Source organism: Aethina tumida, chromosome 2 (assembly GCF_024364675.1).
Source record: "Aethina tumida isolate Nest 87 chromosome 2, icAetTumi1.1, whole genome shotgun sequence".
NCBI lineage: Eukaryota > Metazoa > Arthropoda > Insecta > Coleoptera > Nitidulidae > Aethina > Aethina tumida.
The window spans coordinates 19,202,630-19,228,624 of record NC_065436.1 but is presented as its reverse complement, the minus strand read 5'-3'; the positions used below and the strand labels follow the sequence as shown (position 1 = coordinate 19,228,624).

General features: G+C 32.9%; 1 protein-coding gene across 2 annotated transcripts in view; it reads right to left on the bottom strand.

Annotated features, from left to right (window-relative positions):
- Positions 1 to 10,004: 10,004 nt before the first annotated feature.
- LOC109601021 (homeobox protein araucan) overlaps positions 10,005 to 25,995 on the bottom strand; it is a 72,020-nt gene continuing 56,029 nt past the window's right edge. For both annotated transcript variants that reach the window (XM_020017223.2, XM_020017224.2), the window contains exons 3-6: positions 16,010 to 16,128; positions 13,594 to 13,907; positions 12,446 to 13,034; positions 10,005 to 10,820 (exon numbers count right to left, since the gene is read on the bottom strand). In XM_020017223.2, the coding sequence (XP_019872782.2) occupies positions 10,817 to 10,820; positions 12,446 to 13,034; positions 13,594 to 13,907; positions 16,010 to 16,128 (1,026 nt within the window). In that variant the 3' untranslated portion in view covers positions 10,005 to 10,816. The remainder of the gene's footprint in view (positions 10,821 to 12,445; positions 13,035 to 13,593; positions 13,908 to 16,009; positions 16,129 to 25,995) is intronic.

Sequence of the window (25,995 nt, the reverse complement as noted above, 5' to 3'; positions counted from 1 at the left end):
TATCACTTCAAAAAGTAAAATACATTCATTAAAATTGAAGCCATATAATATAAATAATATAAATATTTTTACTTCGTTGTAATCTGGTTTTAGTGTTGCCTTATAAAAATAAAAATCTTCAAGAGGGTGATGTAATAGAAAATATTTAATCACGCACGTAATTTAACTCCTCCATCGATTTCTGGCGGCCGCGGCGTCTCATTTAATACGTTAATCGCATTATGAATTGCTGAGCGCAGAACAAAACACCGTCGCAGCAGTATAAATAAAGCCGATTTTACATACACACACGTTTTATAAAGTATGGGCAGCAATAAAAAACGTCAAACACAACATTATCCATTCTTTTTATAAATCTATGGGAACACAATAAAAGTCATGCCGTCGTGCTGACTGCATGGGGTTCCGCACGACGCACATTGGAACAATTTTTGATGTTTTATTACCACTTTCGCACATTTATGTTCTTTTGAATTTAGATGAATTGATATTATATTTGAATAAATTATATTTTTTAATATTTACTGTTTATATGAGTAAAACTATGTTTGTAAATGAATAACAAATTTTCCCTTTTGTACCCCTGTCATCTTGAAATAAATAAGTCTTGTTTCACATTGGAAGGTTTATTATTTTATTTTGATTTATTTATTTGTATTTCCCAATGTGACTCAATTATTTCTGGCCCGCAAAGACAACTAATTTATGCGTCGGTGTCCCCCTGTGCGGGGTAGAAAGCGCGGGGCTGGAACGCGGTGGGGGCCCAGGAGGGGAAGCGTCCACCCCGCAAGCCACTTGCGGGGTTATTTATTGCGTTTTGAAGCTGCCTACCTTATTGTTTGACAAACTATAACGTTTGTCAACTTTATCTACAGATGTATCTAGCTTTATCTTTTTGTAAATTTACTGTTTAGGCTGTTTAGCATTTATTATATTTTTATGTGCAATCTCGCCGGACGGCCTGTGTTCTTTCTCGCCGCTTTAATAACTCGCCGTTGTTTCTATTAAATGCTTGTTTATTTTCGGTTGACGGTCGTAGATAACATCGGTTTGTTATTTAACACCCGGATCATTATTTCATTCTGTTGTGTGTGTCACATTTTTAAGATTCAAATCGGAAGCTTTAATTATTATTATTTTATTTAGGTTTAAATATATTTTCCAAAGCTTTTAGCTCAAAGCACTAAAAGTTCATAGATTTTCATCTTTTGCAAATATATATAAATTTTCAAAGATTTCAGAAATTTAAGCGAATCAAATTTCAAAAAGTTCAGGTCACAAAATCAAGGGAATCTAAAATTGTGTCTCTAAAGTTTCCAATTCTTGAGTAAAGTTGAGCTTAAAGTATTAAGTTCTAAAGTATCAAGACGATTCAAGATTATTAGTTAGTTATTAAAAGATTTAGGTTTTTAAAGAACTTAATGTTTAACTAACCATATTAATTTTGAGCTTTTTATGTTTGTATTAATTAATTAGGCGCCCAACGTTTATACCTTTCACAAATGCATAATTGTATTAAATTCATTTTCTTCATTAGCCATTGATTATTATTTACTAATAAGACATTTTTAATTGCTAAATTATTATAAATTTGTTCGAAAAGTCCTATTTTTGAAGGAATTATTTAATTTTTATGTTAATAATAATAATATATAATTATAAAGGGGTTTATAAATACAAAAACTATATACTAAAGGTAAAAGAAAGAAAATAGCATTACATAACTCGATTAAATTACGTCGTGTTCAATTAAAAATTCATAGATATCATAGTATTTATTACTCGTCTATTAACTTTATTAAAAAATAGTATATTATGTATTTTTTGCCATCTTCCTCTACTATATTCTCCAAAAATGAGTAACATGAAAATATTGAACTGTTATGGCAGATTTAAATTAAGTATGTCTCTTACATTGAGTTTTATTATATACTTTAACCTAAAATTAATTTTATATTTATATTAAGGAGACAATTATGCATTCAATTTTTATGATAAATATTAAGTTACAAGTATTAATAAACATTTGACAACTTAAAATTTAATTGTCGGTTTAGCCTTTGATTGATTAATTTACAATAAAAGACATCTCTAATAGGTAAATTGTAACAATATTATTATTAGATTCAAGAGGTCATAAAATCTAAAGAATTAGGCATTTTTAAGATTTTAATGTTCAATGAAACATTAATTTTGCATATTTTATATTTATATTAACCAAACTTTTATGCCTTCAAATTTTATGATAAATATCAAGTTTCAAGAATAAATAAATTTTTGACAATTTAAAAATTAATTGTTGGTTCAACCACTGATTAATTTACACTAATAAGACTTCTCTAACTGGTAAATTGTAACAATATTAATTTTTTTATTCAAAGGTCCTTCCTACTTTAGCACACTAGATTTTAAAAGTAATTCGAGATTCCAAATTTTAGATTCAGGAGATTAAAAAACTTTTAAATAAATTTAAGCTAAAACTATCAGATGTTTCTAGATTAACATAAAGTTTAAAAGAATTAGGCATTTTTTAAATTTTAATGTTCAATTAAGCATATTAATTTTAAATGTTTTATATTTATATTAACCATACATTTATGCCTTCAAATTTTATGATAAATATCAAGTTTCAAGAATTAATAAATTTTTGGCAATTTAAAAATTAATTGTTGGTTCAACCACTGATTAATTTACACTAATAAGACTTCTCTAACTGGTAAATTGTAACAATATTAATTTTTTTATTCAAAGGTCCTTCCTACTTTAGCACACTAGATTTTAAAAGTAATTCGAGATTCCAAATTTTAGATTCAGGAGATTAAAAAACTTTTAAATAAATTTAAGCTAAAACTATCAGATGTTTCTAGATTAACATAAAGTTTAAAAGAATTAGGCATTTTTTAAATTTTAATGTTCAATTAAGCATATTAATTTTAAATGTTTTATATTTATATTAACCATACATTTATGCCTTCAATTTTTAAGTTTTTCAAGTATTAATAAACTTTTGACAATTTAATTTAATTGGTTCAGCAGTTGATAGTAATAAGACTTATCTAATTAATAAATTATAACAATGTTAATTTTTTATAGGTCCTTCCAACCTTGGCACACTAGATTTTAAAATTATAAGACATTTTAAATTTTAGATTTAAAATAAATTTAAGATAAAATCCAACGTTTAAAAGGATTAGGCATTTTTAAGAGTTTAATGTTCAATTAAACAGATTAATTTTGAATATTTTATATATATTTTAATCAAATCATTTAATATATAAATAAATTAATAAAAATGTTCAAAATATATAAATTGTAACGTGTTTCAAAATTTGTATTAAATGAATGGTAAGACTGATTTCGATAAATTAAAACCGAAACGAATTTCTTAATGGTCCCGAAGACCTCCGGTCCGGCAAGACAAATACTTAATCCGTAAGTGGAGACGCTTTAATTCTATTTACGAGTATATTAATAATAAACGTCAGGATATCCAAACAATGAAATCTACATCAAGCCTACTTGTGTGCCTTGTCCAAAACGACCAAACAGTACACAAATAAAAAAAAAAACAATAAGCACAGACCAAACGAAAACTACCTGGTGCGCGTGTGGGTCGATCTTCTTCGCTCTGGACCTCATTAATATTACCACTTGTCCACACAATTAAAATATATAATCGTTTTTCGACAATTTATATTATTGATAGACGATAAACGGCTTACGTACGTCATTTATCTTGCGCCTGGCGAAACTTGCGTTGTTTTCTCTCCCTTTTGATTCACTTTCCTTCTTGAACCTCCCCTCTTGCATCTCATGTGCATATTTGAATAATTTACTGATCAGTATTTTTTAATTGAATTAAAATATTGTTAATATAATTACTCTTTATAAACAATAAAAGGAGTGATGCCACCTTGCATAGTTACATCAGCTTAATTAAATCTTATTATTTTAATAACCTAATTAAAATTGTTGTCTTGAGATAATATAAAATTAATTTAACATCTACTTGCCTCTTACCAGGAAATTACTCCAAGAAAAATTATTATATAAGGCATAATAAACAATTGCGGGCTTATTACAACTATGCCACCATAGTAGAATTTAAACTTTTCATAACAAAACAATTATAAAGTGTGTTGTTTATAAAAATAATTGCATAGAATGTAGAGAATATCTACTGTATTACTATTCGTGTGTAAATGTATCGCGTTTGTTATTAATTAATTAATATTAATTAATAAACAATTACTAGAAATACATAAACAATTTTTACATTGTAATTATAAATAAATAATTTTAATTAGTTGAGATAAACGTATGTGTAATTAGATTTTAATTTAAATTAAAGGGATTTAATCAAAATTATATGAACTACTGAGATTATTCATTGGTAATTCCAATGTTTTCATATGATTAAAATGTTCCATATCTAAATTGCTAAAAAAATTACATTAACATATAAAATAAGATAGCCAGATAAGATATTACAATTCCACTATAAACATCAAAAAGGAACCTTTATTTTAGTACTACATTTCGATGATCAAGGTTGATATTCTTTCTGAACGTGGGCTATAAATAAGCTGACGTCTTTTACATAAGTGCGAGATAAAAAAAAATATTCTATGTCAAATTCCACTTCCCAATCCAAAACAATTTGGTTCCAACATTCCACCGAAATGCAAATGATAACATTTTCGTGGCCGACACACAAAAAACCATCCCGTGTACCGATTTGTCAATGTTGGTCTACTTAAACAAAGCACCGACTCGAAATTCGAGAGAGTGAGAGACCAAAACAAAAAAAAAAGCAACACACGGTCGTAGCTGACATAGTCGTGTCTCTGATAAATGTTTTGATTCCTGATAATTCCCGTGCTCATTTAAATATGCATTGAAACTGTGCGCTGCGGCGTTTGAAATTCAGTGGGAGTGCGATCCGTACCTTCGGAGGCTGGAGCTGGGGAGATTGAATAATTTCACGCCTTCGGTAGTTAGCAGGGAAACTGTTCCGAACTGATTTAAATTGCCTTTGGCATGCGTAATCAGTCTCGTTATTTACCTTCCTTTCGACTATATTAGACCCGGGAGCGAACCAGATAATGCTTATCCGAAAGTGTGCGACCAACATTTATTGGTTCAACAGAAATGGGTTACTATTACTTTTACTTTTCGTCGTAAACTTTGCTTTAAACTTATCCACGTGTTCACGCACTGCCGTAGTTAAATTTATTATTGAATTTAGTCATTTCAGCAACAAATTTTGAGATCAATTCATTTTGCTTATAATAAAAATAGGATTTACAGTGATAACTTTTAAATGAAGTAATTATATTTGCTGACTAAAATTAGATTATGACAAAGATTAGTCAACGCATATATTTAATCTTTGATAAGTTACTGTCAAAACTTACGAGCAATTCAATTAGACAAAATGTTTTCTTTACACTTCTGAATATAATTTTCTTCTATAATTATATTTCTTTGGTTTGAAAAGTTATCATGGAGGACCTATTTGGGTATCAGTTTAGTTTGAATTGTAGAAATGGAATCCAAACATTTAAATACATTTGGTCTCATCGATTGCTATATTAAAATGTCCTAAGAAATCAATGAGAATCTATTACAATTTCAAACAAATATTTAAAGAGACTTCCAAAGGGCGGTAGTTGGCACAATGTTAATAGAAAAGATATTTTCCTAATAAATCTCTAAGTGATAGTTTGTCGGTTAGCTCAGTTGCTTGGAAAGACTAAAAGAAAAGAAAAAAAATCGATGGGAGGAAGACATCAAAGAAGTTCAACATTTTGGCAAGAATGACAACTTTTTATTTTGAAAAGGAACAGCCAGACTAAAAAATAGTACACTTTTTCAATTAATGTTTTATTAAGTTAATTAAATTAATAAAAAACTGATATTTCATGAGTGAAAAGATATTATAATTACTGTCTAACATAGAACAAAGGCGAGTCCATTATTTTAAAAAATATAAAAATGTCCTTATTAAGCTTACAAATAAATAAATTTATATTATCACGAGTAGTAGTAATAACATCTATAACCATTTCAAACAGGCACATTGTAGGGAATCCTTAAGAGCGATAAAAGATGCAAGATTTATACATAAATAAAAAATGCTTTTTGAATAAGACTGGTAGTCAGGAGCAGTATATCAGTTCCATAAAAAAAAACTGGCCACAATGGGAAGAAGTCATCAAAGAAGCTCATAATTCTTTAAAAACAAACATTTCAAAAGATTAAAGAAATTAAAAAAAAAACGTTTTCTGATGAATGTCTAACTAAATTAATTAAATGCTAATAATAAATTATCTTTCTTATATGAGTGGGAGGATTCTAAAATTAGAGCCTAACATGGATTAGGAGATATGTCTATTATTAAAAAAAATTAAAAATTCCTTATTTAATCTTTAATATATATATTTTTAGTATTTATCACTTAGTTATCAACATAGGATTACATTCTATAATAGTTTCAAAAAGACACATTATAGGGATTCCATAAGAATGGTATGTATTTTATAGAAAAAATGCTTTTTGAATAAAACTAGTCGGTGGCAGAAACTGGTGGAAGAAAGTCATCAATGAAATATATCATTTTTACCTTTTCTTTTACTTTGACTTTATTTTCAAAACAAAGTCTCTATTAGTTTTATTTTTTTTATGTTTACCTAACAGTTATAAAATTCATTTTTAATTGTTTATATAATAAAATTGACCAGTCTATAATTTTAATTCTGAGAACACATTTTATATGCTTTGACTTTATTTTGAAAACAACATTTTAATTAGATAAAAAAATAAATACTTTGTTTTCAAATGGGTATTTTATTAAATTAATTAAATTAAATATTTCTAAAATAAAAAGATATATTTTTTAAGGAGCAGGAGGCATGAGATTATTATTATTATTATTTTAAAAAAGTTCTCGTTAAATCATTATTAAATAAATATATAATATTAAAAATCATATTTGATTATCATTATTATTATTATTATTAAACATTTAATTGTAAATAAATTAAGTTTTCTGAAATTTTAAAAAATAGTTAAAAAGTTCTTGTTGAACTATAATTAAAAAAATCTATATTATTAGTAATCATATTTGATTATTATTATTCTTTCTAAACTTTTAATTGTAAACAACTTCAATTTTCTGTAGACAATATTTTAGCAGGAACAAGAGGCATGAGACTATTATTTTTTAAAAATAGTTAAAAAGTTGTTGTTGAACTATTATTAAATAAATTTATATTATTAGCAATCATTTTTAATTATTATTATTCTTACTAAACATTTAATTGTAAACAAATTCAATTTTCTGTAAACAATATTTTATCAGGGGCAAGAGGCATGAGACTATTATTTTAAAAAATATTTAAAAAGATTGTTTTGAACTTTTCATTGTAAACAACTTTAATTTTCTGTATACAATATTTTAGCAAGACAAGGAGCATGAGACTATTATTTTTAAAAATAGTTAAAAAGTTGTTGTTGAACTATTATTAAATAAATTTATATTATTAGCAATCATATTTGGTTATTATTATTCTTACTAAACATTTAATTGTAAACAAATTCAATTTTCTGTAAACAATATTTTAGCAGGACAAGAGGCGTAAGACTATTATTTTAAAAAATATTTAAAATGATTTTATTGAACTTTTCATTGTAAACAACTTTAATTTTTTGTAAATAATATTTTAGCAGGAACAAGAGGCAGGCATGAGACTATTATTTTTAAAAATAGTTAAAAAGTTGTTGTTGAACTGTTATTAAATAAATTTATAATTATTATTAGCAATCATATTGGATGATTATTATTATTACTAAGTATTTCATTGTTAAGAATAATCTGTTATAAATCAAAATTCAATTTTCTGTAAATGACATTTCATAATATTTTTGAATTTGTACATTTAAATTATTTTTAAAATTTATCAGTTTAAAATTGATTTCCATCTGTTCAATTTTTTAACAATATTGTATTTTATACGTGTCAATTTAATTTTACTCTACCAAATACAATTTCGGATTATAGTAACCCCCAGGTTGGACCATATATTTAGTTTGCAAACAAGAGTACATTTCAACATTACATTTATTTCTATGTTTCACAAATTCCCAACACGAAAACTGTAAGTTTAGCACGGTAACAAATGACCGTGCGATCATTACTGATTCGTCGAACTTCCATCTATTATTTAAATTGTCAAAACCATGTGCGTCGTCATTTCTCAATATTTTGAATATATATACACGGACAGAAAGAATAGAATCATTAACAAACATTTTCAATAGCGGGCACATTTCCCTGCATGCCAGAAGGCGTTTTGTAATATTTAAAAATATATCCATCATTGGATGGCGTCTGGCTAAAAGGTGAAAGATTTATTGAATGGGCTACTTGAAAAATATATCATGATACTATTCCGACGGTTTTCAATGCCGGTTAAATTAATGATTGACTGAATGAATGAAGTGAGCGTAAAAGTGTTTAATTAGTTTTTTGAAGTAATTAAAAAAGTGAATTAGTATTAATATAAATTTTAATTGGTTTTTATAGAGTAAATGGTCCTAATTGCGGTTATTAATATACGAAAATTATACGTGATTAAACGAGATGTTTTTTTCATGAAATAGAAGATTATAATTAAACAAAATAAACTGAATTATTCGTAAATATCATTTTTTTTACCTTAGGATAGATTTGTGTTATATCATTGTACAGTTTGACACAAAACTTGTTATTAACAAATTCACCTGTCGAAAGTGTCAAGTTTAAATTTATTTTCTATGAAAGCAGTGAAATTTATTTTATTTGTAGTTAATATTTTAATGTTGAATAATTATTCATTAAATATGCATTGTCAAAACATTGTCGAAAAATTATGTTAATGAGCCCGTATATCCACCATAATAACTAATTATTAATTCAATTATTAAAAATTACATTCACGGGTAATTTATGTAATTTAATATGTTTAAAATGAATATTTTTGTTCAAAATTAATTATTAATATTTTTTTGAATTATCTTCTACCATATTTGTATTTTAAAATTATGATTTAAAGTGTTCGTCTACATCATTAAAATAATAAACAAAATCATTCTTAATCACATTTTTATCGTTTGTTTAATTATGTATCCGTCTTGAGATTATGACATAATTTATACATATATATATATATATTTATATTTCCGAAATTATAATTGTTAGTTATTATGGTCTATTAATATAATTTCAGTCCAGTTAAGGTCAGTTTAATATTGAACTGTGGTTAATTAAATAATTGCCTTTATTCTCTTAAGTTTCTTGTAAATCATCTAATTTCCTTCTTCTTAAAACTGTAATTCCTGTTACTGAAGTTACAAAAAAATCTTCACTTGTAATTTATGACATTCAACAAATGACATGAATTTAGAATTTTTAAATATAACTTTTTTGGCCGTCCGGGTATTATTTATAGTGCGACTAGGACGCGATGAATAATAACAGCAGCCGTCCTCAGGTCAGGTAGTTTTCTGGTTTTGACGTTTTTTTAAACAACCGGATAAAAATCTCTATTAATTTTTAATTTCTTTATTTTTACCTAAGAGTTATAAAATCCATTTTTAATTGTGACTAAAATATGTTTATATAATAAAATTGACCAGTCTGAGAGCACATTTTATGGATTATAAATTAATTAATTAATTTAAAAGGAAAAATTAATGGAGTGTCTAGTTTTACATTGACATTATAATCTGATATTAATGGGATACCTTAAAATTGTTTAAATTCCCATAAAACTTGATATTCTTTCCACATGTGTAAATAAATTTGGTGATTATTGATTATTTTAATTAAATTAAAATTCAACGTTATTTTTTGTAATTGTATTTTTATATTTTTAATTTAAAAGTTGGTAAATATAAAATTTTATTGGATAGTGGGAGGTGGAAAGGGGAAGCAGTGGAACAAATGAAAATAAAACACAGTCTTAATATAATTCTCTGTTAATATTTTAATTAAGACAATAATAATAATAATTATATCTATAATACATTCAATCTATTTACAAACAGACAAAATAATGTACAACTTTAGGCTAAAGCCAACAAAATAATGTTAGTTTTATAATAATCCTTGATATGGTATTCTTTATACACAACAATTCTTCTAATGAATAAAAAATTAACAATAAAAAGTGATTTGAGAATACACTAGTCTGACTTGTGATTTTCACAATAATTTACAAACATTGCGATGTTGCCCTATTTCAAAATAACAACATTTTTGTAACAGTAGACATAATTTCTTGTTTCTATCGGAGAACCTGAGAATAACCATCCAGAAGTTATGCGATAAAACTGTGGCTTTTGCAAGCAGGTAACGCTATCCCATGACTTCGAAACATTTTTGTGTTGTGGAAAAAACTTCCCCTGGTACAAACAAGAAATCCTACGTCTAGCATCACATCACATTGTACGAAAAAAAAAACATCCAACAACATTGGTCACAGTGCCCAGCAATCTCTTCTAGAATTTTTTTTTTGTTTTTTTGAAAAAGAAACTACCTCTAGCTTAGAGAAAAGTCCCGTTTCCGAAAAAGGTGCCTTGACGACATGCTCTTTTGTCTCGTTTATCACAGATATAAATAAATGCATTTACACAAATTTACAAACAGATTGTATCCGGTTGATTTTAATCCTCAGTCCACACACACTCACACTTATATTTATAATTACTGCACGTTGCCCACATTGCATCGATTGTATTTCTCTTGCAGGTTGTCGCACGCGTTCATCCAATATTAACTGAAACAAAAAAATGGAAATCAATTAAACCCGTCAATAATTATTAAAGGGGGCATCAAACTTGATCCAAATTATGTCACAACGCATCCCGATGCACCGTTAGAAGATTACCATCATTTAATAACAACGCACTCAGGAAGGAGAGAGAGTCTATTATAAAAACAGAGTTAGACCGGACCCGGTGATTTGAAGGGTGTGTATTGATTTAAGACAATGGTCGATCAGCGGGTGATGCATCCGATTGAGTAACCCGTGGATGGACCCAGTTAGTGGGACCCCATTCAACGATACCGATCTCGGTTCATTTGTCAATGTCAGTGGAGGTGCCGATAGTAAACCACATTCACTTGACTCGCGATCGTTTTTTTTTTTACTTTTTTTCCAGTCAGTGTCTTCAGTGTTTTTCTGTGGTGGTGCGTGGGTTTCGGTGGATTGTCTTTGTCAATGGGCAGGGACGGGTTGAAGGTGGTTTTGATGGGTTGATTGAAGAGTTGGACAAGAAACAGAAGAAAGTTCAATTCAGTACCAGCTAACATCCAATCAATCAGTTCATTTCAATGTAATTTATTTCAATATTTATAACATGCCCAAATTAAAGATTTAATTAGGCTTTAAAATCTTCCAATTCCTTTTAGTAAAAATAAGTCTCATCAGAAGTAAAGTGAATCCATTCCGTTAGAATTCCCAAATGTGTCGGTTTTCGAGTTGTTCCCATAACTCAGACCCAACACCGTCTTGTTATTTTTTACTCGCTTAGACCGGTTCTGTGTCAGCACTTACCTATATCTAGCGGATGAAACCATCCTTTTCAACCGCGTCTCCAAACCGGTGACAAACCCTCCGTTCATACAGAACGAAGGAACAAAAAAAAATGGAATTAGTGCCTCGGATAGAGTCGGAGATAAGGCTTTAATTATTGAAACCGGATATGGACGCGGTGAAAGACAAATGGCCAATCGCTGGACTGAGTACAGGTAGATTAACGAAAAAAGGGACGAAGTGAACCAGTAAACTTTGACAGTCTTCCACCATTGACACCAACGCAACGACACTCGATACTCAGATATCCGAAACTGTGACCGAAAATTGAGAGGTTATTTCATAACGGTTACTGAATTTATATGAAAACTGAAAGCAACCAATAACTAATTTTAATTTTAGGAAATTGCAAGCCATTAATCTCTACTGAAAACAGCCGCCACATTGGTTACACAATAGTGTTTACATTTCCCGAAAAAACAATCATATTAAAACGGTCCAAAACATTATAATATGTCACACATTGAAAAATGGTACGAATTCCTACATGTTTTTCATGCACCACGTGCACTTCTCAGTGTGCCCCAATTATCTAAAAGATTTAGTATCATAAAAAACGACTGAAGAATTGTCAGATTGTGTGATTTATTGAATGAATTAAGGAGGGGATTACTCCATAATTCATTTTCAATGGGACATTTCAAATAAACCAAACATTTAACACTGTTAAAATTGGAATGACAAAGTAGCCGTCCACTAATTTTAAATTTTAAAACGAATTAAAATAAGGTGTAATTTACAGTTTCACATAATTTGGACCAGCATGGAGTGTTTAAAAATAATAACTCATTGAAAAGTCTTCTTACCTTTTGTAAAACGGTTTGAAGGCTGCGTTGTCGCTGGTGGGAGCTGTCATCTGTCCGCCCTGAGGTGGAGGCGGCCGCTGCGGACTCTGCAGCCTGCCAAAACCACCCAAGAATCCTCCTTGACCATAGGCGCCATTGGCGGAACCCGTTCCTATGCATGGTCCTTGTCCGGGAAGCCCGACACTAGGTAGTTTCATGTTGGGAGGTGTCTGAGGTGGTGTGTCCGTCTGCACATCGGGAAAACCCTGTTGACAGTGACTAGGCAGGAATCCGCCACCTCCGTTGCCCCCGTAACGGGAACTAGGCAAGGCGAATCCGTTACTCCCCAACCACTGTTGGTTCTGCGATGGAGGAGGTGGTGGTGGAGTTTTACAGGCGGCGGTGTCTGCTAGCGACCAGATTTTTGGTTTGGAGGGTGGTAGAGGTACGCCGCAGTCGGTGTTCTTCAGTTCGGGTTTCATGCCAAAGCCGTTGCCGAGAATGTGGTGCATGTTGCCGCCCAAGAGGTCATCTTTTCTGTCTTCGTCGGTCATGTCGTCGTCGTCAAGGTCTTTGCCGTTGCGTTCCGACTTTATTCTACCGTGGATATCTATAAAAAATGTAAATGAATAAATGTAATGATTATTTTAGAAATTAATTTAAATGTTAAATTTTATGGGACAACACATAATGTCATTATAATTTTAACCCCCTTGTCAAACACGCCTGATCGTTCATAATCCGGTTGAGCAAACGTCATACCAATGAAATTTCCGTAACGACGTAATTTTTATCCAGTGACCCCGTCAAGCGCCCCCATAACGATTTAATCAGGCAATTCCTGACTCCTTAAAGCGCCTTGATGGGATGCCCCATTTAAGGCCTAAATTTTTAATTCGGCGTTAATAGGCGGCAATGGGGGGATGAAAGGCCGGTCGTTCCCCCTCAATCGAGCCAGACGAGCCCTTCTCAGTTTCCCTCTGCCGCAATGAAACGCATCCACCCCAAAAGTGAATTACGGGTCACGCTCTTTAATATCAATTAACTCGATTTTATTTATGTCTGTCTTGGCGGGGGATCCGTGCGGATTATGTGGCATTATCTGCGAGAGCGCTTTGGTTTGAAAGGGAACTCGGTGTTTGAGGGCGGATTAGTTTCAAGAGTCTTACCTGTGTCGTCTCTTTTGTCGTCGTCGTCCTTGTCTTTATCGTCTCCGTCGGATACTAAAGCGTCGTCATCGTCGTCGGTTTTGTTTTTCGGTTCCCACGTCATCTTGTTCTCCTTCTTCAATCGTCTTCGTGCGTTGGCGAACCACGTCGACACTTGGGTGAGGGTCATTTTGGTGATTATTGCCAGCATGATCTTCTCTCCTTTAGTGGGGTAAGGGTTCTTCTTGTGCTCGTTGAGCCACGCTTTCAACGTTGCCGTCGACTCCCTCGTGGCGTTTTTCCGTCTGGCCGCCAGATCATATCCGGCTCCATAACTGAAAAAGAAACATCAATCATAAGAGAAAAAAATACCACAGATACATGATATAATTTTAATTAACTATTGTACAATGGCTTCCGCATCATATCGTGACACGGCGAAGCGGACTGTCCCGCTCATGCACACCGAACGTTGCACAAACGATTAAAAAAGTGCACGGGCAGATCGAAACCCAGGATAACTATGCGATATATCAGCGGACATGCCGGTGTGTTCCCTTCCTGTTGTCGAGCCACTATTGTCGCTAATCCCACAAATAATTGCATGTAGCCACGTTCACGTGCGTTTCCTTCATTCCCGCGAGTCGTCGTATGACATGGACGTTGGAGACAACGTAACATAAAGAACTGAAAGTTTTGGATGTCAAAGAGAAACGCCGCCCAGAAAGGAAAAGTGATGAGAAAGTTTGATGTTGGAGAATAATGTTGAAGATGAAAATGGGCATACATCTTCATCTCCTTTACTAGTTCACTTGAGTTTTTTCAGAAGAATTGTAGCTCAGGAAGAAGTGGAAATGGAAGACCTCTGAAGGAAGGAAGTGCGTTTATAAATCTACATCCAAAAACAATCTCCAAGTCGATTCACTTGATCATCTCCTTCACCAGTTCTCTCTTCCGTATCGCCCTAATTGCACTTTTATGTGGCGATAAATCGACGCGCGGCGACGGTCCCGAAAGCGACAGCAAAAAAAAAAGGCGCGCGATTTGTAGCGAACGGAGCTTAGTTGCGGCTAATTCCGGGTTAGACCGGAGCCAAGACAAAATGGCTGCACGGGGAGCAGCGATATTGATTGGCGCTCTAATGCGGCGCCGCGCCACCACCTGAACAACGACGGCGGCGGCCGTAGCGACGGCTGCCATCGCAATGCACCATTTGTATTTATCGACGATAAAATCGGTTACGCTTATTCCCTCATTCACCGCCGAATTTCTCCGTCCCCCGTTTTTGGTCATTGTTCCGTCGCAGGTGGCCTTTTAACTTTGATAACTGTTTTGCCATTCGGGAAGTTTCATTAAAAACGTTGTCCGGACAAAACGTGTGGAGATTTTTTGCGGTTCATTCGAATTATTTTTTGTGTCGAGAAAAGGCTGACACAAGTGCCCGCTCAGCGGAAGTGTATCAATAATGTCTCGAGATCGGGGGGAAAACTTTATTTTTTCCGTTTTATTGACGTCGGCGTGCCGCCTTTCCCTTGTCCATGGGGAAAAAGTAGCGAACTTAATAGGGGTGAAACCACTCTGGCCGTAATCAAATCCCGCTCGACGGCGGCGTTGTGGGGGAGAGTGGCGAAGGGCGGCGGGAAAAAGCCGGCCCTGATGCATCAATCTGACGGCTCTCGCACAAAGAATCCGGCCTCCCAACTAATTCTACAAGTTTCGCAGGAAATCGATGCCTTTATTCGACGATAAAATCACTTCGCACCTCGCTCCGCCGACCGGCTAACGAAAAACTATGCACTTTCCGGCGAATTACGGGCCTTAAAAACACCCAATAAAAACTAACTTTCAAGTAATTATTTCGGGCTTAATCTTTTTGTTTTTCTGCGGCTTTGGTGTGACGCCCAAAATCAAATTCAAAGCGAGATTAATGATTATTTTGTTGAATGTCGCAAATGCTCCTTTCTAATTATAAAGTAATAAATGTGGCAATTACTTAAGAGAATTTATTCTTGGCATTTGCATATTTCAACATTAAAATGAGCTAATGGTGCTTAAAATAATTCGATATCCCAATTACATTTTAATTTGTGAGTTTTCAACATTTTTCAAAGACCTAAAAGTTTCAGCTGAATTAACCCTTAGTCTAATATCTCCACGTACGTCGTTCAACCAATAAATTTCCATGTTGCCGGTCATTAAACAGCCACAAAACTACATAATCTCGCCCGTGATTTACGTACTCGCTAAATTCCTTAACAACCCACCGCTGTATTAACTCACAGTTTCTCTACGCTAAAATAACGTGACGCATTTGGAATGGTCGTATTAGACACGCGTGCCGTACACGAAAATCCATTTCCACTTTCCAATAAACTAAGTTTAGTTCAGTTTCGAGTACCATTAAGCAATAATTTTTAGCAATGAATATTTGACTTACCCATATGCAGCCAACGCCGGGTCGTAGGGGTAATAACCAGTTGTGGGTTGTAATCCGGCACTGGTCCACGCTGACATATCAGTTGGACCACCAGCATCTTTTAAGGCGTATGGGTTACTCTGGAAAAAACAAAACGAACGGCATAAATAATGCGGTCATTCTGAACTAAATACGAGTACAACAAAGAAACGTTAAACCAAGTCAAACACACGGCAACTTATTCTATAAAGTACCAACAACTAATTAATTACTCTAATATGCAATAACTTTACATAACAGTTTAAACAAATATATGCGTTCTAAAATTAAACATCATATTTCACATAAAAAACTAGGCAGCTTTCCATAATTCCAAACGAATTAATTTGTAAGCAACTGGTGTTCAAAATTTCGGTGCACCGTAAGTAATTGCTCATTTCCCACCAATTTCAACAAGTTGCTTCCCTCTTATATATATTTTTTTCTTTGCTAAAAACGAATTTCCTTGAGCGTGGAAGAGCCGAGAGAGGCCGAACAGTATCAATTGAATGTTTACTGTGTACCATAATGACCGTAATTTAGACGGTGGCGGTTTTGCGAATGGGGCTTTTTTATAGGCGAGGCAGTAAAGGCACGAGGCGCGAAAGCAACCATCCATCTTGCCGGGGGCCATCCCACGGGGGCTCTCTCACCCCTCGAATAACACCAAAGCCGGCGCACAGGCCTCCGAAAAATTATTCCGGTCGGAAGGAAATTGAGTCGTTGATGCTTTCCAGTGTTAAATTGTTGAATAATAAGGAACAAAATTAATTGTGAATCTAACTAATAGATGTGTTACTTCTAAAGTAAAATAAGCTCAAAAACTACAATTTCTTAGTCCACATGAGGTGTGTTTACTTTATATAACAGTTGGACAAGACACTTTTTTATGTTAACCAATTTCTAAACGCAACAAAAATTGAAACGTAAATGCACAGATTGTAGGAAAAATTGTTGAGGGTGTACCCCGAGACCATTGTGCGTCGCAGTGGGTTCTCCCCAACGCTTCTTTCCGCAAAAAGATTTACGCTCCCAGAATAAATATAGACCGGATTCGATACCCCGACACTTATATAAAGTGGATTTCGAAATCATATCTCCGGCGGAGACTTGGGGGGCGGCCAGATTGCAGACTTTCAGTTTAGGGGGTCCTATTCAATGAACACGTCGTTTTGACTCACTTAACGCCTACCCTAATTATTTCCCAGTGAAAGGGGTCGCAAACGCCAACAGCTGTTGCGAATTATATCATAAAAAAATATGGGGATTCGATTTGAATGCAGACTGCTGTCTTTTGAGTCACGCGTACTGAATAAATTGGCACGCAGTATGACATAATTAGGATATTCATTATGTTTTAGTTGGGAAGGATTTTCGTCCCAACAGCAATCAATCCCGAAGTTTATGTAAATTGGATTATGTTGCAGTTTTCTGGTCAATTTGGAGAATTGATTATGTTGGATCGAAGCGTTGCATGCTTGAAACTGAACATGATAATTTAAAATCTGTCAAAACGGTTTAATAGAAAAGGCAGTTACAGGAACAATCTACAATCTAAGCTTTGCCAACACGTGAGGTGTACTCGCCAGCCTCACACACCTCACGTCAACTAGTTACTGAAGCAATTATTAACACCGTTATGAGCCACTGTCATTTTTTCCACATTTTTTATATCGCTTCCAGTGAGGATACGATCAGTTCGTGTGCGTCTGTCCTTCGTTATTACCATAATTTGATAAAAAAACAAACAAATTAAAGGCGGCATTGATTAGTGAAATTACAGCGTTGGCGATTCGAACAACGAAGTTCGCCTCTGTTGTTTAACAAGTTGCATGCACGGTGACTTATTATATTGTTTGGTGCAGCAGGGAACCGGAACGGTGGCCATTTTAGCTCAAATACGGCAGTTCCATTTACTGCTAACCTTCAAAGGACAAAAACAACTTGCGAGTGCGAGTGCAGAAGACGTCTGAGCGTCATGAATGGGAGCGAGCTTCGAAAGGGAGATGTTTGCACGTAGAGCTAGACTGGTCTTGTAATGAATCCATAAAACAACGGGGTATTTTTATTATTTTTGTGTTAACAGCGTGTCGTTAGAACGGGTCTCGATGGCGGGATCAAACGCGCGGAATTAATTGGACGCGTTGAGTTGGAAAATATTAAGTTCTCGGATACACAGTGGTTTAACTGTTCGGTCAATTTTTTGCCGACTCGGTTCCGAGGATTTGCCCGGTGAACTCAATAAACTCGATGGGAAAAATAAAGGAGATGGATGTGACGTAAATTGTTTGATCCGCAGAAATCCTAAAGGGCGATAAAATAAATATGAGTGAATCTGGCACGAGGAGAAAAAAAAAAGACATGGACTATTCATTTCACCGTCCTCACATCTCCAGTAAAACAGATCGGATATGAAGTGGCGCGTCGAACGCTCCTGAATAATTCAGAGCTCAGGTGACAGATTAGAAATCTCGCCTCGCGCAACGTGTTTTTTTTTCTCTACCTTCTCCCATTCGTTGCGAGAACGCGTTTCATAACAGCAGGACTCCGTCTCGTCCTGCGGCGATTCTCACGACGACGGTGCCGGGATCGATCTTTTACAGGGCTGCCAACTTGCGACGACGTTCTCCAGACGGCCGTGTTCCGTTGTAAATGGTCGCGCGGGAAGTTTGCTTTATGGAGTGGCTGCGCTGTTTTTGGTGACTAACGAGACCGTGTCGAGTGATTTTGGTCCTTGGCGAATTTTACTTTCACTTCGTTCGTTTGTTCGGAGGGAAGCGTTAGAAAGGCACCAGCTCGACTTTACTCCAACTCAACTTGTTGCTATTTTTTTGTTAATATTTATTTGACTCACTTCATCAATGTACATCGTAACAATAGAAAGACACTAACTCGACTTTATTAAACTGTATCATATATCACCAACGTATTAGAAGGGAAATTTGGTCAATTTAAGGAAAACAAATCATCTTAATTAGTAGAACCCATATTGGTAGATTAGATTTAGATCCAGAGAGAATTTTACTTTAATTTTACTCATTTATTTGAAGGGAAGCAATAGAGGGGCACCAGTTCTACTTTGTTAAACTGTATCATATGTCACCAAGGAATTAGAAGTGAAATTTGGAAAATTCAAGGAAAATAAAGTTCATCTTAATCAGTAGAACGCATATCGGAAGACTAGATTTAGGTCTAGAGAGAATTTTACTTTAATTTTACTCATTTGTTTGACGGGAAGCAATAGAAAGGCATCAACCCGACTTTGTTAAACTGTATCATATGTTACCAAGAAATTATTAGTGGATGTTGGTCAATTTAAGGAAAATAAAGTTCATCTTAATCAGTAGAACCCATATTGGTAGACTAGATTTAAGTCCAGAGAGAAATTTACTTTAATTTTACTCATTTGTTTGTAGGAAAGCAATAGAAAGGCATCAACCCGACTTTGTTAAACTGTATCATATGTCACCAAGGAATTAGAAGTGAAATTTGGAAAATTCAAGGAAAATAAAGTTCATCTTAATCAGTAGAACCCATATCAGAAGACTAGATTTAGGTCTAGAGAGAATTTTACTTTAATTTTACTCATTTGTTTGACGGGAAGCAATAGAAAGGCATCAACCCGACTTTGTTAAACTGTATCATATGTTACCAAGAAATTATTAGTGGATGTTGGTCAATTTAAAGAAAATAAAGTTCATCTTAATCAGTAGAACCCATATTGGTAGACTAGATTTAAGTCCAGAGAGAAATTTACTTTAATTTTACTCATTTGATTGTAGGAAAGCAATAGAAAGGCATCAACTCGACTTTGTTAAATTGTATCATATGCCACCAAGGAATTTGAAGTGAAATTTGGTCAATTTAAGAAAAATGAAGTTCATCTTAATCAGTAGAACCCATATTGGTAGACTAGATTTAGGTTCAGAGAGAAATTTACTTTAATTTTACTCATTTGTTTGAAGGAAAGCAATAGAAAAGCATCAACTCGACTTTGTTAAACTGTATCATATGTCACCAAGGAATTAGAAGTGAAATTTGGTCAATTTAAGGAAAATAAAGTTCATCTTAATCAGTAGAACCCATATTGGTAGACTAAATTTAAGTCCAGAGAGAATTTTACTTTAATTTTACTCATTTGTTTGAAGGAAAGCAATAGAAGGGCATCAACTGGACTTTGTTAAACTGTATCATATGTCACCAAGGTGTTAGATGTGAAATTTAGTCAGTTTAAGGAAAATAGAGTACATCTTAATCAGTAGAACCCATATTGGAAGACTAGATTTAGGTCCAGAGCAAATTTTACTTTAATTTTATGCATTTATTTGGAGGGAAGGATTAGAAAGACACTAGCTTGATTTCATTCAACTTGTTGCCATTTTAATTAATATCTACTTATCTGATTGTGAGTCACATCATTAAATTAAAGTGCTGATTGGAAACGAAATGTGCCCAGTTTAAGGAAGACGAGGTACTCCAGCATCATTAGAACGTCCATATTGGAGTAGAAAACTGATCATCGAAGATAATCATTGGTACATACTTGTTGCACAGCTTGTGCCGATGGATGTCAAGTGTCCGCCATTTTGAACTGATTAGAGTTCACCGAGATCGTGGTGGGATGTGTGGAAAATTATATCGACTCGGTCGATGGCAATTTGTTTGCCATTTGGGTGTCTGTGATGTCGCCTTAGCGTGCCGACAAAAGTCGACACCGATCAATCACAGATAATCTCTGTAAACACCGTCCTGATATCGGGCTGGTGTTCGGCCAGGTGAGCCTGGACGAGAACAAACACGATTTTTGTGATTCTCGAAATAAAAAAAGTGTTTTTATCGCGTTTATCGATGTTAGCGCAAACAACGGCACTGATTTCGGTGTTTTTTGTTCTGACATGTGTACCCACTGAACGGTTTGATGCACGTCAACGGGCGTCTTTGGAGAACCAATACCGTTCTCATCCAGTACATAGACCAACAACAAAAAAAAAAAACTGACGTGGTTTACATTTTAAAAACACACGTTCCACCAGCAATCATTACGAAACCAACAAGTGTAAAGTCCAGGCTTGTCGTTCTTGCAATAACTAATTATAGACGTTATAAAGTGTTGCAGACGACTGCGGAGCAAAAAAGAATTGCATGCCCCAACACCGCGGCCTCCTCTGACTTCGACCAAATGGAATGTAGAAATTGAATTTTTATTGTCACACCGTGTTTTATAACAATGGTCGTTTGTTTTTTAGCGGGTTTCGGGACAGTATCTCACGTTTGCGACCATTATCGGGTGATACATGACCGGGGTTTATAAGTTATTTGCTAAATGTCATCCCGTTCGGCGGGGTTTTTGTCTAGCACGGCTCGGGTTTCGGTTTTCAGGAGGTATTCCGTCAATATTGGCTTTGAATATTAATAAACCTTGGACAGTAACTTAGTCACCTAGAAATTACTTATTACTTTCATATGCAATACTAATTTGTAAGTAAGTAACACTTGACACGATAATTGTGATCAACTTTGATTTAGTTTTAAAGATAAAAGTGTACCGATTTGACATTCAAATTATTTTTATTATTATTTATACAATACAGTGTTACCCAATAAGATAAGATAAACAAAATAATTTTAAATAATTATGATTCACAGATTTTAATTAAATTCAATAGCTGTGAAACGCTTTGATTGTGGTGAAAAACAGCTGAAATGACTGCCGACCATTTAATTGTCCTAATTTGGCCGCCGTTTTATTAACTGCGCCGCCAATTTCCAAACAAAGGGTCCAAAATGGATCCAGCTTGGGCCGCAGGCCGAAAAACAGACGTTATATTCCCGTCAAATGCCAGTTTCATTCAATAATGGCGTTATAGTCCACTGTAAATGATAGTTTAATAAGCCGTTGTGAAACGCATGGGGTTGAGATCATTAGTGGTGCTATCGTATGATCTTTGAATGGGGGGACCCATTTTCGGGCCAACCGAAATCAGGTGAATGTGGGAGGGTTGATTTTATTGTAATTATTTGGTTTCGCCTCGATGCTACTTTCACAGGTAATTATGTTCGGCCATGTTATATTGTTTGTTTGTGGTTTATCACCCAGTATACAAGTACTAGTAAGTAGTACATGATGCTAAATAATAATTTTATCAACATGTTTAAAATATAATCTCAGATTACTGTAATAAAAGCGTTTATCGTAAAATAAACAAAATCAGTTACAATTTACTTAAGACTTATAATAGAAACAAACAACTGACTTTTACATCCTCTCTCGTTCATTCGATCTGGTTCTTAGTTTACGGGGAAAATTTCAAATATCTCGGGATTTGATTTCATACCGGTGTTAATAAATTTACCGGACTAAAAGATATAAAAGCGTTGAATGAAATTTCATTAATAAATTAATAGGGAATGGAGGAAAAATAAATGCAAGTACGTAAATCATCTGGAACCACAATATGTCTACGTGGGCATGCACCGCTGCTAATTGCAGAGTACCACTCTATCGACAATAAATAACGCCCCGAGAAAATTCAAGCATCCGTTTTAATTACCAATAAATAATATCTATTAATTAGTTTGCTAAATATGTATTAGATAGGGACAAAACACAACATGATTTAATGGTGAGCTAAAGTAATTAAACCGGCGCGGAATTTTTAATTATTTTTAATGGCGAACTCCGGAGAGACGGATGAAATATTGCGCGTGCAATTAGAAACTGTTTAATTATCAAGTTTTTTAGTCCGGTTCGCGGTGTGTTATCAAGACACGCAGATATCTAATATTTCTGTGATGCGCCGAAGGAATGTTAATTGTCCCCCTAAAAATACATCGCCACTATAAATACGCGTTAACAAATCAACAAATCCCCAAATTGTCGAGAGGCCCCGAAAATTGCCGTCCGAAATAATGGGCAGACGACGGCGGAAACGTTGTTTTAGGCGAATCCCGATTTAAAAATTAACCGACTGGAGAGAGGCGAGTCCGTCATCTGTGCGACGTTCAGATATGCAAATGCGCTTTATCTATTTACTATAAAACCGTGGTTTTATGTGAAACGGATCGTGTTTTCGGGTATTAATAGAAAACACGTGTACAGAAAATTCGGGCCGTTACACGTTATCTTCGGCCCATTATCGGCCTGATTTATGTTCAGGATCTGGCCCGATGCAAATAAGCGAAATAATCGTTTGTGACATTTAAATAAAACCAATTTTAATCCGAGCCGTTTAAACTGAATTCCGTACCGCAGTAGTTCCACATAAATCGGCCGGTACCGGCGTTTAAGGTTACAAGTCGCAATTTGTAGTAGTTGTTCCGTGGTGCACTTATAGGGAAATTGAGGTGAGTTTATGTGCGACTTTTCTGCGCTAAAAAACAAGAAACTAGGAAAGCCGCAAGAGTGACGATGGAATAATCGATACCGGGTTCGGATTTCAGGTTGCTGGAAGGTGTTCGGTGCCGCATATTTATGCTAATGTCGTTTCGCGTTCGACGGCACTCAAACATTCAGGACTAATGAGCCGGGATTTTCGATGGGGACCGAATTCTAAACTGTTAAATACAGGGAATATTAGGTCAGTTCAAATAATTAATTATGAAAAATTGTATTTATAAGAAGTACTCGGTACTCTTTTAATAATATCTACTGATTTTTTATTTAATTTCATTTGGGAAAATAGCAAAAAAGGTGTCAAAAATATATTTCTAATAGTTCTTGTATCTTTAATATTTAATTTATAATTATGATTATTATTTAAATTTAAAATTTAAAAGTAGAAACAGCAGTTAAGAAGTACTCGGTACTCTTTCACCAATATCTACTCATTTTTTATTTAATTTCATTTGAGGAAAAAAACAAAAAAATGTGTCAAAAACGTATTTCCAATAGCTTAATATTTTTAATATTTAATTTATAATTATTATTACTATTTTTATGAAAATTTAAAAACAGAAACAACAGTTAAGAAGTACTCGGTACGTTTACACCAATATCTACTGATTTTTTGATAATTTTAACTTTGGGAAAAAGCAAAAAAGGTGTCAAAAAATTAATATTAAATTTATATTTATCATTATTATTTTGTGAAAATTTAAGAATATATACAATAGTTAAGAAATACTCGGTACTTTTTATCAATATATATATATATATATATATATATATATATATATATATATATATATATATTGATTGTTTATTAAATTTCATTTGAGAAATCAAATAAGGTGTTAAAAATGTACCTTCCAATTTAATTCTTATATTTTTAACATTATATTTATAATTACCATTATTATTTTTATGAAAATTTAAAAATAGATACAACAGTTAAGAAGTACTCGGTACTTTTTTATCAATATATATTGATTTTTTATTAAATTTCAATTGGGAAAAAGCAAATAAGACGTTAAAAATGTACTTCCAATAGTTTAATTTAAATCTTATATTTTTATCATTATATTTATAATTACCATTATTATTTTTATGAAAATTTAAAAATAGATACAACAGTTAAGAAATACTCGGTACTTTTTTATCAATATCTACTGATTTTTTATTAAATTTCATTTGGGAAAAAAGCAAATAAGGTGTTAAAAATGTACTTCCAATAGTTTAATTTAAATTTTGTATTTTTAACATTATATTTATAATTATCATTATCATTTTTATGAAAATTTAAAAATAGATACAACAGTTAAGAAGTACTCGGTACGTTTTTATCAGTATCTACAGATTTTTTATTAAATTTCACTTTGAAAAAAAGCAAATAAGGTGTTAAAAATGTACTTCCAACAGTTTAATATAAAATATAAAATTTAATATTTTTAACATTATATTTTTAGTTATCATAATCATTTTTATGAAAATTTAAAAACAGGTAAAACAGTTAAAAAGTACCCGGTACATTTTTTGATTTTTTATTAAATTTCATTTTAGAAAAAAGGTGTTAAAAATGTATTTCCAATAGTTTAATATAAATTTTATATTTTTAACATTATATTTATAATTATTATTATTTTTTTATGAAAATTTAAAAATAGATACAACATTTAGAAGTACTCGATACTCTTTTATCAATTTATTCTGATTTTTAATTTAACTTAATTTTGAAAAAAAGCAAAAAAAAGTGTTCAAATTGTATTTCCAATATTTTAATTTAAATCTTAATTATAAATACGGGAACATTTATAGTTTAATTAAATGTCATATAAAATATAAAATATTTAGTTTCACAATAGGTAAAGAGTATAACATAAAAAGGAAAGCAGTGTCTCAACTAATAAAAATTGTTTGAATTCTGGAAAGAGTTTTGCAATTGATTCCACGAGAGCAATAATTTCCTAGCTGATTTTTAACCAGTCAACGAACACGATGTCATTAAAAGACCACAATTAATGCTAATATCTCTTTGTGCTGAACTTTTACAGCCCATAGCTTTTACAACCAATAAATAACTTTTAATGCGGTTGTTTATTGAAAATGTATATGTTTAATATTATCTCCTTTTACTGTTTGTTTAATGATGTTTGATTTATGTCAACGTTATAAGCGAACTGGTTCAGATGGCACACACACACGTTATAAATTGGTACGATCAGCTGGATGCTAATTGAAAGAAAATAACTTTTTTATACAAATAAAAAACTCGTGCCATTAATAAATAAATAAATTCATCCCGAAGCCCGGCAGGTGATTTCTTAATCAGGATTTGGCGAGTAATATTTCCAAATTTAACCGTGATTCATAGATTATTCAAATCGAAACCCGATAATTAGTAGCAATAAAAATGCTGTTGACAGTGTTATTTAACCGAACATAAGTTATTTATGTAAATTAACGTGGACATTGTTAAATACCGAACATACACCACGAACAAATTAATATTAAGAAGCCCGTGGTAGATGGTGTTTAATATACCGACGTGGGACTAGGAACAACATTTAGCCTTCTTATTTGCTAATGAAGA